The sequence below is a fragment of the Gossypium arboreum genome, chromosome 1 (assembly GCF_025698485.1).
Source record: "Gossypium arboreum isolate Shixiya-1 chromosome 1, ASM2569848v2, whole genome shotgun sequence".
Taxonomy (NCBI): Eukaryota; Viridiplantae; Streptophyta; class Magnoliopsida; order Malvales; family Malvaceae; genus Gossypium; species Gossypium arboreum.
Window position 1 is genome coordinate 13,645,444 of NC_069070.1, and position 16,080 is coordinate 13,661,523.

General features: G+C 36.8%; 2 protein-coding genes across 2 annotated transcripts; one reads left to right on the forward strand and one right to left on the reverse strand.

Moving 5' to 3' along the window:
• The first annotated feature begins 293 nt into the window (after positions 1-293).
• Positions 294-6,213, forward strand: LOC108482849 (chaperone protein ClpC1, chloroplastic-like). The gene is made up of 10 exons (XM_017785933.2): positions 294-513; positions 1,224-1,802; positions 2,271-2,386; positions 2,484-2,603; positions 2,681-2,866; positions 3,395-3,610; positions 3,982-4,199; positions 4,280-4,355; positions 4,441-4,530; positions 4,754-6,213. The coding sequence occupies exons 2-10, from the start codon at positions 1,238-1,240 to the stop codon at positions 5,933-5,935; spliced, it is 2,769 nt and encodes a 922-aa protein (XP_017641422.1). The 5' UTR covers positions 294-513; positions 1,224-1,237; the 3' UTR covers positions 5,936-6,213.
• Positions 6,214-9,063: 2,850 nt separating this feature from the next.
• On the reverse strand, positions 9,064-16,080 carry LOC108482850 (amine oxidase [copper-containing] zeta, peroxisomal-like). Its single transcript, XM_017785934.2, has 12 exons — positions 15,321-16,080; positions 14,613-14,722; positions 14,169-14,474; positions 13,751-13,863; positions 13,317-13,647; positions 13,014-13,229; positions 12,672-12,908; positions 12,267-12,452; positions 12,045-12,185; positions 10,478-10,746; positions 10,111-10,192; positions 9,064-9,606 (listed from the first exon to the last, which is right to left on the reverse strand). Exons 1-12 carry the CDS (start codon positions 15,568-15,570, stop codon positions 9,472-9,474), a joined length of 2,376 nt encoding a protein of 791 aa, XP_017641423.1. The 5' UTR covers positions 15,571-16,080; the 3' UTR covers positions 9,064-9,471.

Consider the following 16,080-nt stretch of genomic DNA (forward strand, 5'->3'; position numbering starts at 1 on the left):
AATTTTTATCTAATTTTCAAAATTTCTCGTTATCTACTTAAAATTTATCTAATTTATTTTAAACAAAAATTATCTATCTAATTTAATTTAATAATGTTAAATATATTTTAATTTATCTAATTAACAATTTTTATTTAATAATGTTAAATATATTTTAATTTATCTAATTAACAATTTTTAAATATTGTTTATTTAATTTAATTTTAAAAATATAAATGATGTGGTAATAGATTAAAAGTGCCATCTGTGGTAATATTATATTAGATTTGAGTAGTTATTATCATATGTATACATATCTGAAATACTAAATAAAAAGAAAATGTTAATATAAATACAAACCACATCTATCTTCTTCATTTTATCTTTCGGCCGACCACTCCCAGAAGATAAAAGGAAAAAAGAGAAAGGGTCTCTTCTACTCTGCTGCTTCTGAAAGAGAATACCCTTTTTTTTTTTTTCTATTTTAGTTTCTCTGCTTTTTAAATTCTTCACCGACTCTTTCTTTTTATTTAGGTGAGTTTTTTATATTTTTTGCTGGGTTTTTCTTTAGCTTTAATTTAATGTTTTCTTATGCCTTTATGAGCTTTTTGAATGTTTGGATTTTCATCTTTGTCTCTCTTTGTTCGTTTTTTTTCAAAAGATCTGATTTAGGGTTTTGGTATGGTGTTTGGTTGGGTTTTAATTTGTGTATTTTTTTCTTTTTCTTTTTTTTTTGTTTTCTGTGGTGATTGCTTATGAATAAGGTGAGTAACCATGCTTAAATAAATTAAGCCCATTGAAAGTGCGAAGCTTTTTTGTAAGTCGTTTTATTTCATTTTTTTAGATTTAATTATTGCACCTTAGCTTTATATCAATTATTTATACATATGCTGATAACTTTGTTATCTGAAGGTGCATATATTAGGGTAAGATGAGTATATTTGGTTAATGTTTCTTGACGAAATGCTATGAATTTATGTTTTGCTCGATGAAGTGCTATAACTATGGTAATTAAAATGATCTATAGACAAGCACCTGGTTTTTTTTTCTCTTTTGGTTGACTTTGAGACTATATGCTGTCATGTTTTTTTGTTCAACTATGTTCTTTTGAAGCGATTGTTGGTGAATGCTTTATACCTTTATTCATGCTTAGTGGAGTCTTGTAATTTGCGAATGATGCAAGTTTTTGGATTGTGTCTTTTGAAGTATTAGTTTCAATTGACTTGTTTTATTACCAAATGTAGATTGCAGAGGAGTGATGGCTAAGATTCTGGCTCAGTCTGCTATTGTTCCTACTCTACTTTCTAGTCGTAGCCATGGTGCGTCTAAAGAATCTGGAAAACCAAAGAGGTCTGCCAAAATGATGTGCAGTTTACAAACTCCTGGATTGAGGATAAGGAGTTTTTCTGGGTTGCGAGGCTCAAATTCTTTAGATAATATTGTCAGATATGGCCAAGATTTCCATTCTAAGGTTGGAATTTCAATATCTTCTCAACGGGGAAGAGGTAGCAGATGCGTACCTAAGGCCATGTTTGAGCGCTTCACTGAGAAAGCGATTAAAGTAATTATGCTTGCACAAGAGGAAGCCAGACGGCTTGGCCATAATTTTGTTGGTACTGAGCAAATTTTATTGGGCCTTATTGGTGAAGGTACTGGCATTGCTGCAAAAGTTCTTAAATCCATGGGAATCAATCTTAAAGATGCACGTGTAGAAGTGGAGAAGATAATTGGAAGGGGAAGTGGATTTGTCGCTGTGGAGATTCCTTTTACTCCTCGCGCAAAACGTGTTCTGGAACTCTCGTTGGAAGAAGCTCGCCAGCTTGGTATCTCTATCTTTTAGTTTCTCCTTTTTCGATTTTAATTATTTATGCCATCTTTTAAACTGGGAATTTAGCTAGCATCGAGAGTTACTCAAACCATTTTATCAAATTTCATTTTATTTGAGTTGGTTACTTATATGACAATTCATACTGTCATATGCATCTGTGTTAGAGTTTATTTATTTGGGGCAAGTTGAAGGAATCAAATTTTCCATTTTCCTTAACCTATAGGAAAAACTTTTGACTTGATGAAGCTGGGAAAATACCGAAGGATTGTTGTAGTCAGGAGGCTTTTCCTTATTTAAACAACCATAATGTGTAGGTGTAAGCTCTTAGCTTGCCTCATGAAATCCCTAATTGTCATTTAGGACTTTCTCCTCTATTCATTTTGTTTATAAAACAAGTATTATGGACTTGACTTGGAAAAGTTACTTTGATTAATTGGTAAATCTTATCTTATGAAAATTTCAGGCCATAATTATATTGGATCAGAGCATCTTCTTCTTGGGTTGCTTCGTGAAGGTGAAGGTGTAGCAGCCCGTGTTCTTGAGAATTTAGGTGCTGACCCAAGTAATATCCGCACCCAGGTAAGAATGCCTTTAGATTTGATCTTGTTTCAAATTTCTGGTTCATTTTTTTTCAATATAAAAATCAATGGGGTTAATTATTCATTTGATTATCTAGGTTATCCGTATGGTTGGTGAGGGCAATGAAGTTAGTGTTGTTACTGGAGGATCAGGTGGAAACACAAAGATGCCAACACTTGAGGAATATGGGACCAATCTGACTAAGCTAGCTGAGGAGGCAAGGAATTTGTTTATCTGTTTTATATCCTAGTATTTATATGTGCTCGTTTCTAAGCATGTCTTTTCCACTTTCAGGGTAAATTGGATCCTGTTGTTGGGAGGCAGGATCAAATAGAACGTGTTGTCCAAATATTGGGTAGACGAACCAAAAACAATCCGTGTCTTATTGGAGAACCTGGTGTTGGTAAAACTGCAATTGCAGAAGGTCTTGCTCAACGTATTGCCAGTGGTGATGTGCCTGATACAATTGAGGGAAAGAAGGTGCGTAAAATGTCTCTTTTTCTTATACACACTTTATCTTATCACAGGGATTAAAGAATTGAGGGTATTTCTTTTTTCATTTTTAGAATTGTGCCTTTGTCCTGACTTGCAGATCTGGTATTTCTTTTGCATGTTCCCATTAGAACTGCCTTAAACTTCCTTCCATTGCACAAGTTGCATCCTAAAATCCGTGCATAACATTTATCTGCATTGAGTAATTCTCCGTGGATTTTACTGCATTAATGTACATGACATGAAAAAATTATTCATGGAGATTTTAGTGCCTTATATTCTGAACTTGTATGTTATTACTTTCAAGAAATTTGAGATATTCAAACTGCAAGGGTCTTGTGCAAAGCTAGTTAAAAATGATAAGTGAGGTGCTCGTTTCTCTCAGCACTAAGGTTTCCTTTTTTACCTAGTTCCCCATGTTTTCCCGAGCTCCCAAAGATACATTAAGTTTTTTGTAACTGTTTTTTCTATTATTTTTTCAATGACTAATGCTCATTGACCCTCTTTTCTTGTTAGGTTATTACACTTGATATGGGTCTCCTGGTTGCTGGAACTAAATATCGTGGAGAATTTGAGGAAAGATTGAAGAAGCTAATGGAGGAAATCAAGCAAAGTGATGAAATTATATTGTTTATTGATGAGGTGCACACCTTAATTGGAGCAGGAGCTGCAGAAGGTGCTATTGATGCTGCCAATATCTTGAAGCCAGCTCTTGCAAGAGGTGAATTGCAGGTAAATCTTGTTCTTGCAATGGAGATTGTAGTCTGTATATTAATTTTAAGTCAGCAAATAGAGTAAGGAAATAGAAAAATATTTTTTGTCAGTCTTTTTTAGGTTTGGGTTGAGCTGGCGCTGCATATCAATATACTAGGCCAATCTTCTGTTTATAGTTTCACTAAATATTACAATTGTAAGAGCCTAAAGTTGATTGTCATGATCTCACTTCTGTCTGAATTATTTGGGGCCTGTCTATTGCTGCCTGCTTATGTCAGGATTTTCTGTTTAGCAAGGTGAAGTGAGGCATATTGTTATATCTGGTATTTGTGCTACTGTTGAAAACAGTATTGGGTTAATGCAAACTATTGGTATTTGAATTCATGCAGTGTATTGGAGCAACAACACTGGACGAATACAGAAAGCATATTGAGAAAGACCCAGCATTGGAAAGAAGATTCCAACCGGTCAAAGTGCCTGAACCATCTGTTGATGAAACTATACAGATTTTGAAAGGTTTGCGAGAACGTTATGAGATTCACCATAAGCTTCGGTACACAGATGAGGCCTTAATTTCTGCTGCACAGCTGTCATACCAGTACATCAGGCATGTGATCATCTTATTTCATAAAGTATTTGCAATTTCTTAGTCGCTAAATTTCTCACTCTGATTTATGTAAATTTCAGTGACCGTTTTCTACCTGACAAAGCAATTGACTTGATTGATGAAGCCGGTTCTCGTGTTCGCCTTCGTCATGCACAGGTGTGCTTCTCTTAAATCTAGCCGTAAGTGACTCTTGTTTGCCTTTCTGTCTTAAGTTTATTTGATGGCATTCTTGTTGGTGCAGCTCCCTGAGGAAGCTAAAGAGCTTGAAAAAGAGCTGAGGCAGATCACAAAGTCAAAGAATGAAGCAGTCCGCAGCCAGGACTTTGAGAAGGTACAAAAGTTTTTCTAGTTTTATGGGCCCATTATTTCTTCTAGAGGGTGGATCAAAATATATTAATGGTCCTCCTTTGGGTCTTAACATTTTTGTATTTGATTGTTTGATGGTCTCAAAATTTTGATTTCTTATAATGCTGTTAAGTAGTCACCATTTCTTTTTCCTTTTTGGTTTTTACAAAATTTGGTTTAGCTCAGTGCATACTACTTTCTTTAAACAGGCCGGGGAATTACGTGATCGAGAAATTGAACTTAGGGCTCAGATCACTGCAATTCAGGAGAAAGACAAGGAGATGAACAAGGCTGAGGCTGAGGCAGGAGATGGAGGTCCTGTTGTGACAGAAGTGGACATCCAGCATATAGTCTCTTCATGGACTGGTATTCCTGTTGAGAAAGTATCAACTGATGAATCTGATCGTCTCCTTAAGATGGAAGAGACACTTCATAAGCGAGTCATTGGTCAGGATGAAGCTGTTATAGCCATTAGCCGCGCTATCCGACGTGCCCGTGTAGGTCTCAAGAACCCCAACCGGCCAATTGCTAGCTTCATCTTTTCTGGACCAACTGGTGTAGGAAAGTCAGAACTAGCAAAGGCTCTAGCTGCTTACTATTTCGGCTCTGAAGAAGCTATGATCCGACTTGATATGAGTGAGTTCATGGAAAGGCACACAGTGTCCAAGCTCATTGGTTCACCTCCTGGGTATGTTGGTTACACTGAGGGTGGTCAGCTAACTGAGGCTGTTAGAAGACGTCCGTACACTGTAGTACTTTTTGATGAAATTGAGAAGGCCCATCCTGACGTCTTCAACATGATGCTTCAGATACTCGAGGATGGAAGGTTGACAGACAGTAAAGGACGAACTGTGGATTTCAAGAATACCCTTCTGATAATGACATCTAATGTTGGAAGCAGTGTAATTGAGAAGGGTGGCCGACGGATAGGTTTTGATCTTGATTATGATGAGAAAGACAGCAGTTACAATAGAATAAAGAGCTTGGTGACGGAAGAGCTGAAACAATATTTCCGGCCTGAGTTCTTGAATAGATTGGACGAAATGATTGTTTTCAGGCAGCTCACCAAGTTGGAGGTGAAGGAGATAGCAGATATAATGCTTAAGGAGGTGTTTGACAGGCTTAAAGACAAAGAGATAGAGCTTCAAGTGACTGAAAGATTTAGGGAAAGGGTGGTGGAAGAAGGATACAACCCGAGCTATGGTGCAAGGCCTTTGAGAAGAGCCATTATGAGACTTCTCGAGGACAGCATGGCCGAGAAAATGCTTGCCAGGGAAATCAAGGAGGGTGATTCAGTAATCGTTGATGTTGACTCCGATGGAAATGTTACGGTTCTCAATGGTAGCAGCGGTACGCCTGAGTCATTGGGCGATCCAATTTCAGTCGTTTAACCAAATAGCCTTTTTTGGATATATGCTCATTTTACCTTTCCGTTTTCATTGAAAGGACTACTTGGCAGTTGAATTGAAAGTCATCGCTAGCTTGCCCGTTGGCATTGAAGGTGTATTTCTGACACTTCAAATCGCCTGCTTAATTGGAAGGGGCAAAGAAGATGCTGGTAGTGTTAGTTTAGAATTTAACTTCACAATAAACTGTTTGGATATATTGTTTTGAATTATATTGAAATACGTTCTAATGTGATTATGTTCCACTTCTACTATCTGGAAAACATTTGTTCATAGTTAAAGCGGCTAAGCGTCCTGGTCATTACCGGATTATATATTTGGTTATTCGTAGTTCGTGTATCTATGTTATTTGGCTTCTTCCTTTTCTTGGGTCTGGTAGATGCAAGAATACGCAGAAAAATCATTAGATTTTAACACGGTTTTCTTCAGCTCTCTACTGTAGTCTTCTTTTCAGTTACCTCGACTGCAATTGGAAGTAGTCTACATTTCTGCAAAAGAAAGTTAAAAATTGAGTATTGGTCAACTAATACAAGAATAAACTAATTTAGCAGCATATGGCTCAAGCAAGATCCAACTAACTTTTCTTATATTACGAAGTATTTTTTAGCTCAAAGTAAGAAGTAGTACTTACTTCAGACAGTCCATTTCTTAACCCCAACAAGCTGAGCATGAAGAGCTTTCCGGACAGCTTTCCAATTTAGATAATTTACAATTGTCTTCACATAGACGTCGATCCTCTTGAATACTTGCTGCGAGGTAAACCAGAATATGTTAGTTGAAATCAATGGAGACATTGGAAAAATATGCAATGGAAGAGTTGCCTGGAGATTTAGGATCATTTATTATGAGATCACTGATGATATGCAAACATCAAGTGTAATCCACAAATTTACTGGCTTCTCCACTTACATGGCTCATCACCATTGAACAAGGTGAAACTGAGTCTCTATAGTGCTGACAGACATATCTAGAATAGTCATAGGAGGTGAATATTTTGTAGGTCACTTTTGATATCAATCCGAAGCCATTCTTAGAACCATCAAGTGTGAAAATCCATCAATGGGCTTTCATGGGCTCAACACTTGGGCTTATAAAGCTCACGTGAAGTCAGAAAACTCATTTGGTTTCTCATAGGGATAAGGGATCACTCACATCCTTAGACAATAACCGAGGTGTATGAACTTAAGCACACAGTTCTCTCCCTATTCAGTGAGAGGTACGTGACCGGTAACTTTGTGCAAATAGGAAAAGTTACTTGGCCACGAACTTGGGTATAAATAGGAGAATCTACATATCTCATACACAACTCATTTTACAAATCTCGTTCTTAAAATCTTCGCTATTTTCACATTCTTCTTTATTTTAAGAGTACCTCTCTTTAGTGCTCTCTATCTTTCTAAAATTCTAGGCTCCTACGAACAAAATCCATTATTTTAGGCTTTAAGCATCGGTCGAGGGTATCACCATGCTTGCCAGACAAGCGCATCAAATTTGATTCTCATACTTAAATTATTTTTCATTTGATTTACTTATTCTTGTTTGATAAGTTGACTTAATCGTTGAAGTATGCCATAAAAGCAACCTCTTATGCTTACTTGCGATTGTTTCCTCTTTCAAGGTGTCTAAGGAATGTTCACCACAAAACAAATACGAAAAAAGGACGAGCCTTTCATCCTTGATGTCATTCCTTGTCTAAGACCCTACCATGATAATTGCTCACTCCCTTGAAGCACTCTTGGTGCCTACATCCATATGAGGTCCTACCACAATTGTTGTTCACTCCCTTACAACACTTTAGGAATCCACTTATTCCTGAAGGCCTCACCACGATTGTTGCTCACTCTCTTAAAGTACTCTAAGCGACTATGCTTGTCCAAGGTCCCATCATGATCATTTCTCACTACCTTGTAGTATTCTTGACATCTACATTTATTTGAGATTCTATTACGATAGTCAGTCACTTTTTTAATACTATCAAAGGCTCAAGACATTACCATGATGAACAAAGGTTCTCCCTATCTACATTGGACGTCTTCATAAGTTTTTGTTTACTCCATCCTAATATCTAGTACACCTTGTTCGTGAACCTTCACCGCTATGAACAGTGGAACTTTCTCATCCACAACATTTTGTTCGAGGAAAAATCAAGAAGTATGCCTCTAAAGAGGTGATGGGCAAAAAAAATTTCCCAAGGCACGAATGAAGCAAGACAAGGACAACTTCCATGTCCACGCTGAGGACGGCCAGCCCAAGAAGCAAAGGACCAAGAGCCTTGCCACTCTCATGGATCAAGGACGTGACAACCAAGACCTTGAGAAACTTAGGAATAAAGTACGAAATCTAACAGAAATGGTAAAAGAACTTACCTAAAAGTTAGCAAAAGATGAACACCGCATCTAAAGGAGATGATTCGTTCGATGAAACATAGGAAGATTCACGGAAGATGAATCCAAACAGTAATCCTTCGCAGATAATCTTGACTTGTGGAAAACAACGACCATGGAGGAATCGTCAAATAGTGTCTATTTTACCCATGAACCCTCAGTCAAAGCTTTAATGTATTCTTTTTCTTCCTTAAATTTCACCCAATAGTAATCATTCTCAAAATCCATCAATTGAATTGTCAACTTTGATTTCTAGAGAGAATACACCTTAATAAGGCTTTGGAATAAACTTTCCTTCCCATTTTGATAACCATTGAAAGACACATACTTCTCTCAACCAACAAGTGAATTTCTCTCAGAGAAACATATAGACGGTATACCATTTATGACTGTCGTGATTACTTCCCCTTCCTGTAACTTCCAAGTTATCCACTTCGCGAGCCTCCAACTTGGTAATACCACCTCCCAGGAGCATATCCTTGAAAGAAGACCGAGTTCCCTCAACAGACTCATTCGTCGGATCACCCGTGTCAATAGGATCATCCTCCCTGCAGCGACCATCTTAGTCGCTCTACCAATACCCACGTTGAGAGAGTTCTAGTGAATTCTTTTTCAATTATTATATAATTAATATTAAAATTAATAATCTTTTATTTATTTATAATGTAATTATTAATATTTATGTTCTATTATTATATATATAAAAAAATGCATTTATTTGTTCATATGTTTATTTATTGTTCACAATAAAATTCAATTAATTTAAACAAACAAATACAAGGAGAACAAACATAATTTAAAATTCTTAACAAACACAAAGGGCACAAACTAACATAAAAGTAAACAAACTATTAGTCGTTCAACCTCAAATCATTTCCAACCCTACCTACTACCACACTCCAAACAAGTGGCATAAGCATGCTATGCTTATCAAAGTCATTTTTACAAAGAAAAATATAGATTTTTCTGTTTTGTTGAAGAAAAAAAAGGTATTCTTTTATAATAATTCACACATCCTAGTACACAAACCCTTAAAAAGCAGACAAATTTATATGAAATTCTACAGCAGTGATGGTAATTGATAGTACCATGTTTTTATTGCACACAAATGCAATGCCTCCAGGGCCGAATATATGCTCAAAGTTTTGACATCAGACCATTCTGCATAGACTTGGGTACCACATTTTCCTTGATATCATTGTCTTTCGTATCCAATTCGCACGCATTTGGAGGGACATCCACAGCAGGAGAGCAGTTAAAGAATCCATGCGGCTGAATATAAAGACAACACAACAGACAACTAATTAATTAACACCTGCTCATCACATCAAATAATTTCCACTAACAAGAAACAGAAAAGCCAACATCCGTTACTATTTTTCGTTCTAGGTTAATCCATTTTTTGGGGCCTGAATTAAGTAATTGTTCTCACATTGAAACCTAAACTTTATTTTTGTCTAAGTTAGTCCCCTATGCGAGAATAATTGCCAAGTTCAGAGAAAGTTTAGGTCCTTATGTGAGAACATTTGCCAAAGTTCAGCCCCAAATAATGCATTAACCTTATCGTTAAATAAATGTTCAACAATAAAAAAAACGTAAATTTTACTAGTTTTTCAAGGTGGCAACAACTTTCCCTAATTGCTTGTGAGAAAGGAAGCCCCATCAAAGGCCTTTATAAGCTAGCAGAACAAGTGATCATAAGCATGAACAAAGCATATGAGAGTACTAAAGCAATTCTAATAAATGGCTGGAGTCTGAACTCAATTAGATGGTTACCATCAGCATGAAACCAATGCGCTCCACTGGCATCACAGGCCAGTCTTCCAGTCGAGGGACATGGGTAATTCCGAAAACATACCTGCAGTAGTAATAACTCGTTATGGTTGGTCCAAACAAAACGGATCAAAGAAAATGCATTTTTATTTAGAAAGAAGTCAAGACCACAACCATTCTCCCCTATTATGCTACAGGGACAAAACCACAAGTCTCCATAGCCCAATCATAAAGAAGATTTTAAAGGAAAAGGACAATGCCTTCTTCTTTCAGCAATTTGACATGACACCAGCGCTGTATTGGCAAACAGCTGTGAAGCATAAAGTGTCAAAAAGTAAATGCTTTAATAAGAAAGACCAATTCAACAAACCAGAGAACAATATCAGTTTCCTCCAGAGAACGATCCTGCTTGACCCATGTAGCCAATCCTTCACCAGCACGTGGATTTTGATTAGGAAACTCTCCTCCAGGAAACATCTCATTAGGAGCACACTGAGTAACCCAAAGGTTATGCTTCAAGAAAGCAGCTCTTCTTAAAAACTTGGCCTCAGAACCAGCTAGTGGTAGACAGTTGGAGCCAGGTACAAGTTTATAACCAGTCAGTTGACCACTCCTGTTTACTGTCCTTGTATTCCTCACCTGCCATATTGCAATTATGCATTCATTGAGCACATAAATATGAATCACACTATCACTTATTTATAAGATAAAATAAAAGGATAGGCACGATTAAGATTACACAATCACAATACTAGTATCCAGAAATTGAAGTCCCATGCCACACATCTTACTTTTATCAACATACTGAAACACAACTGAGAAAAAATTAACAAAAATACTTACTCTTAAGACAAATCAATGAATGTAAAAAACTTTTTTTTTTTTTAACTTTTATTTCTGGTAAAATATTACTTTGCCTCAATTAACTCTTATTGAATATGTTCCCCAGGTGCAATTGACTCTTAGATCAACCTGCTGGATACACCACTCCTGAGGCTATAAGCATATGATGAAACCAATAAAACCAACATTTATATGTTAAAATGACCATTGACAGCTGTAAGCTAGAATATAATCTTTGAGGTTGACTGAGGACTAAAAAACATCACAACCAACCCAGAAACAGGAACAACGATCATTCCAAGAAAAGTTCATCAAATATTTTTAAGCTTGCAATGGATTAAAACTTGATCAAGAGTTTGAAAACTAAATGATAAGGACTACCATGGTTATCAGTGGTACAAGCTAGGACAGATCAGTTTCGAGGAAAACTGGTACAGTAACGGTCGGATCCAGATTTTTTTTTTTTTAGTTTCTTTCAATCAATTCCTAATTTTTTCACTCATGATCAATTTTACTTTTTTCATAATTTCATTCAAATAAAAGATGTTCATCAAAGTTAGGCTATTTAACCTATTTAATAACAATTTACTATATTTTTCCAATATTTCAGTATATTTTATTAATTTTTTTAAAATATTATACTTTCATATAAGCATATTGATGCAAAAAATGAAGAATTGTTCTTATGTACATATTTTGTTAAGGAGCTTGGAAATGGGTTATGTGTGTGTGAGAGAGAGGGGGGGAATACTAAAACATCTAAACAAAATGGTACATCCACTGGTGAGATGGTAATACTAACAACTTCAGTAGTAAGAGAAGGACAAAAATCATGTGAATACTAGAAAGTAGCATGTGACCAAAAGAAAACTAGACACTTTGCAAGAAAGGAGAAACAGAAGTAAGTCGCTACAATTTTCTAGAGAACATAAAATCTAAGTACTTCTACGCAGTAAAAGCACCTACATACAAAATTGAAGGCAGTAGAAATTTTTTGCTGATTATATGGAACACCCAAGGCATACTAGGAATAGAACTAAGGTGAAACAAGCAACACGTACAGGCAATTCAACACCAAAGACACAGAAACTTACAATCCAGTGGCGAGCTGTTAAGGGATTACAATCACGCATTGCTTGGAGTTCTGTTTTAAGCAGGGTTTCTTCCGCATAGAATGCATTATTATGAATGTTATTTTCCCCAGGTTCCTCAACTTTAGCATTAACCTCAACAACCTAGGAATATAGTTGAAATTATATCATATAGTAGAGAAACGTTTTAAGGAAATAACAATATCAAAATACAAAGCAACATACCTGATTGAAAGCTTCACCTGGTTTGCAATCGATAGCCATGTCCATACGAGCAACAAAGAAGTGTTGATGAACAGGTGCATATAAACCCGGGGCAATCATTGTACCATATTTTCGAGATTCCCCAGGTTGTAATGCTCCTAAGCTAAGAATTCCAGTAAGCTTAACTTCAGCTTCAATCTTTCCATCCTGTAGTGACCAATAATAAAGGTCAAGAAAATCTTCAAAAGGCATACAAAGGTATAACAACATTGAAGTTTGCAGCAAAGCTAAAATTCATTATGAAAATTCCCTGAATGCACCTTGAGAAATTCTAAACATTTTCAACAGTGATCCGTTTATAAACATAAATTATATTTCCTTGCTGGCATCACAATTTAGAATATGTGGAGATGGAAATAGACTTGCCTGATAAAAGTGCCAGTAAAATCCATACTCATAGTTAGCAACAGTGCATATGAATGACACTGTTAGCCTTCTAGACCTTCGGACTTCTGCCAAACCTGTTCTCCAATCTTGATGCTTCCATAAAATCCCATGATCCTCTTCATGCAAACAGACACAATTTTCAATCGTTTCAACACCTCCAGTGAAATTTGTAAAGTGAGCATCGAAGTATTTGATATAGCCGAGACAATCACATCCCTGTAACAGCATTTTTGTGTAGAACAAATTTTAACTGCAGTTGAAAAACAGCACTAGATAAACTAAAATTTATAATATAAAGAGTAGGCAGGATAATGGGCAAACCTTCTTGAGAGAATGTGCATTTTTACCAAGGCCATCTTCCCCAGCATCGAAAGCATTCTTTCGGTAATGTGGATCATTTGGATCCCCATATGGCACAACCATCTCCACAAAACTCAACCTATGAGCAACAGGCCTTCGACCTCGACTACCATCAACATAAGCAACTGAGTATATAACCAAACCCTCCTTTGGGGTGAAACCAAGACGGAAATTCCACTATCAACAATAGACAAGAAAGGAGAACATTCATATGAGCTTCTGAATTTAGCAAAAAGTATAATCAATTGAAAAATGCAGACCTACCTTCTGCCACTCAACGAAACATCCATTAACACGAAAGCTTGGACCTTCAGGCTGAACAATCTGCAAGGGTTTCACATCACTACGATCAACACCACCCCTTGTTTCTCCAGAAGTATAGTTCCTCAAAGGATCAGCCGGAGGTAAAGGAACAAATTTACGGTCCTCAAACTCAATCACCTTCATCTTTTGCATATCAACAAGTACATAAATCCCCTCAACTGGGCGAGCATAGCCATTTTCCATGGGGCAGTCACTTTCAGTTCTACAGAAAATAAGTGGTTTAGCAAGTCTTCTGCTTGGAGAATCAGCATCACTATGATAACCAACACACCTGTTGAAAATGGATTTAAAACCCAAATGTATAAGCACCAGAACATGACACAGATAAAAAAGGCAAACATTTTATATACAATCAAGATGTGGATTTAACAAACCAGGGATCAACCATCACAAGGTCCATGTCCTCAATACCCCTCTTCTTCATTGCTTCTCGGAATGGAGGAAAGTCTTTTACAACAGCTTCACATTCAGCATATTCCATAGCATCCTGAAAGGAATTCAAAACTGAGAAATAAAATATGAATTGGTAGTTCAACTTAACCTAACCTTTGCACTTGGACTGGGAGAGAAGGGTCAGATTATAAGCATTTGTCCCAAACAGGTACGTTCAATTTAAGGTAAAGTTTTTAAATATTTCTGAAAGGCCAAACATCCATACACATGTAAGTAGGAGAATTCAAGGGATATAAAGAGTCTTAAACAACATAACACTTAACTGCAATAAGTCTAGAATTCTAAAATCTAGCAAACGGGAAAAACATAAAGTACAACTGTCCATGCAATGAGATTTACCATAGGAGGCTGAACATCTGGTACAACTTGAGATGATATTACTTTTCCCCTGTGGTGCCCTCCTCGAGTTACTGCATGTACTTCAGATAACTCAACAATCCATATACTTGTTTCATTGGACTTCTTGTTATAGACAACCAATCTAGCTCGCCTGAGAGGGAGCTTGGTAGATATCACTGGGCCATTTTTGGTCCTGGGAAGTAATGAGGGTTGGAAAGGTGGGAAGAAATAAGCATCTGCCAGAGCAACAACATGCTTGTCTGGCTCCAAAAGAACCACTTCAACGAAGCGCATGCTATCTCTTACCTGGAAAAAGAAAAATAAGAATATTACTTAGCTCAACATTTTAAACAACATAGAAACATCAAAAATCTTAAGCACAATGGTTTGGAAATGATATAATGGAGGACAACAAAATAAAGGCATTATATAAAAATTTGCAACCTCAGGAGTGGCACCAGCAGCTCTGACTGTAGCAACTGCAACAGAGATCTCAGCAGCAGATAAAGGGTCCAAAGGATGACTGGTTTGAGGCCTTGTCAAGATTTGGATGCCTGCACAATCAACCAAACAATCTTATTGAACAGTATAGAGAGAAAAATCCTTGTCGACATCAGAGTGCTAAATAACTAAATACCAGCATAACTCTCAAACACGTTCGGTTAAACACAAAACTGTTGCAGTTATTCACTTGGATGTTTTTTAGGAAAAAGAAATCGGTCAACAAGCAGCAGAGCAAATAAAAATAAAAGGTCAAAGTGAAGCATTAAGTAATGAATTGATCGTCCTTTCTCGAAATAAATCTTACACTTTCAAGATTCTTCCAATATAACTATAAAAGATAGATAAATAAAAGAGAAATATACATGCATTTGGTACAAACTAAACCGCAGTTAATTCCTTTTTCTTTTTTCTTTTTTTTTTTCCAAAAAGAATATATATATCGGAGTCTGAAACTTTAGTTCATGATATTCGTGGATGATTAATGCACGAGGAACGATGCAGAAAATAAAAAAAAGTCCGAAAAACATGAGATGATAGAAAAAGAAATACATAGCAACATGTAAAACGGCTAGGATCTAAATTGAGGATCATCTGAAACACCAACACATTTCTTACAACAACGAAAGAGACAGGGAGAGAGAGAGATGCCTTTGGTGGAAGTGTCGGGAAGAGAATCAACGGGGCGAATCAAGGACGCCATGGCAGCTTTGGTGGCGCTGCTATCGTCGCGGCGATCCGTAGAACCGAGGGTCCACTCGTGCAGCAGATTGGAGGCGGAGGCGGAGGCAGATGAAGAAGCAGGAGGCGCGGCGGAAACAACAGAGTGCGATGCGCAACATGAAGAAGGGGAAGAAGATGAAGAAGAAAGAAGCGTCGTCTTTTTCTTAGCTGAGGCCATTGTAAAGGGTTTGCAAGCTCGCCAAATCCACCGCAGTAAGTCTCAATACAATCTACTGACATACAGCAAAACTTTCTCAGTCGACTCTCTCTGGCTCTCCCTCTCTCTTCTATCTATTTCTCCGTTGGAAAGAAGCTTCAAGAAAATACAAGAAAAATTAAAAGAGAAAAAAATGAAGCAGAAATAACCAAGGTCAGATCAAATAGTGGTGAGTTGAGTGGCAATAAACTCTAATTGTAACGACAAAGGAGCGTTTGCTCATCGGGAGAAAGAAATGTGAAGAGAAAAAGGAAACCAGAACCAGAAACAAAACAAAAGGAAAAAAGGAAAAAAAAATCAATGGTAGAGTTGGATAGACGGAGAAAAAGTAAGGGAATGGAAGGGCTTTATATACTATTCTACTCCTATTCCTATATAAGAGAAAGTACAGAAACCACGTGCATCCATCTCACTCTCAACTCACTCCCTCTATTTTTATTGATTTATTGGACGGGAGATCATAGGTGACCC

What these genes read in the sequence shown, in the direction of transcription:
- LOC108482849 (XM_017785933.2), top strand. Translation starts at nt 1,238, where the DNA reads ATGGCTAAGATTCTGGCTCAGTCTGCTATTGTTCCTACTCTACTTTCT. An exon ending in CTGTCATACCAGTACATCAG is followed by an intron (nt 4,200 to 4,279) that starts GCATGTGATCAT and finishes TGTAAATTTCAG; the next exon opens with TGACCGTTTTCTACCTGACA. An exon ending in TTCGCCTTCGTCATGCACAG is followed by an intron (nt 4,356 to 4,440) that starts GTGTGCTTCTCT and finishes TTGTTGGTGCAG; the next exon opens with CTCCCTGAGGAAGCTAAAGA.
- LOC108482850 (XM_017785934.2), bottom strand. Translation starts at nt 15,570, where the DNA reads ATGGCCTCAGCTAAGAAAAAGACGACGCTTCTTTCTTCTTCATCTTCT. An exon ending in CAGGTGAAGCTTTCAATCAG is followed by an intron (nt 12,186 to 12,266) that starts GTATGTTGCTTT and finishes CTATATTCCTAG; the next exon opens with GTTGTTGAGGTTAATGCTAA. An exon ending in GAAACTGATATTGTTCTCTG is followed by an intron (nt 10,193 to 10,477) that starts GTTTGTTGAATT and finishes TTACTACTGCAG; the next exon opens with GTATGTTTTCGGAATTACCC.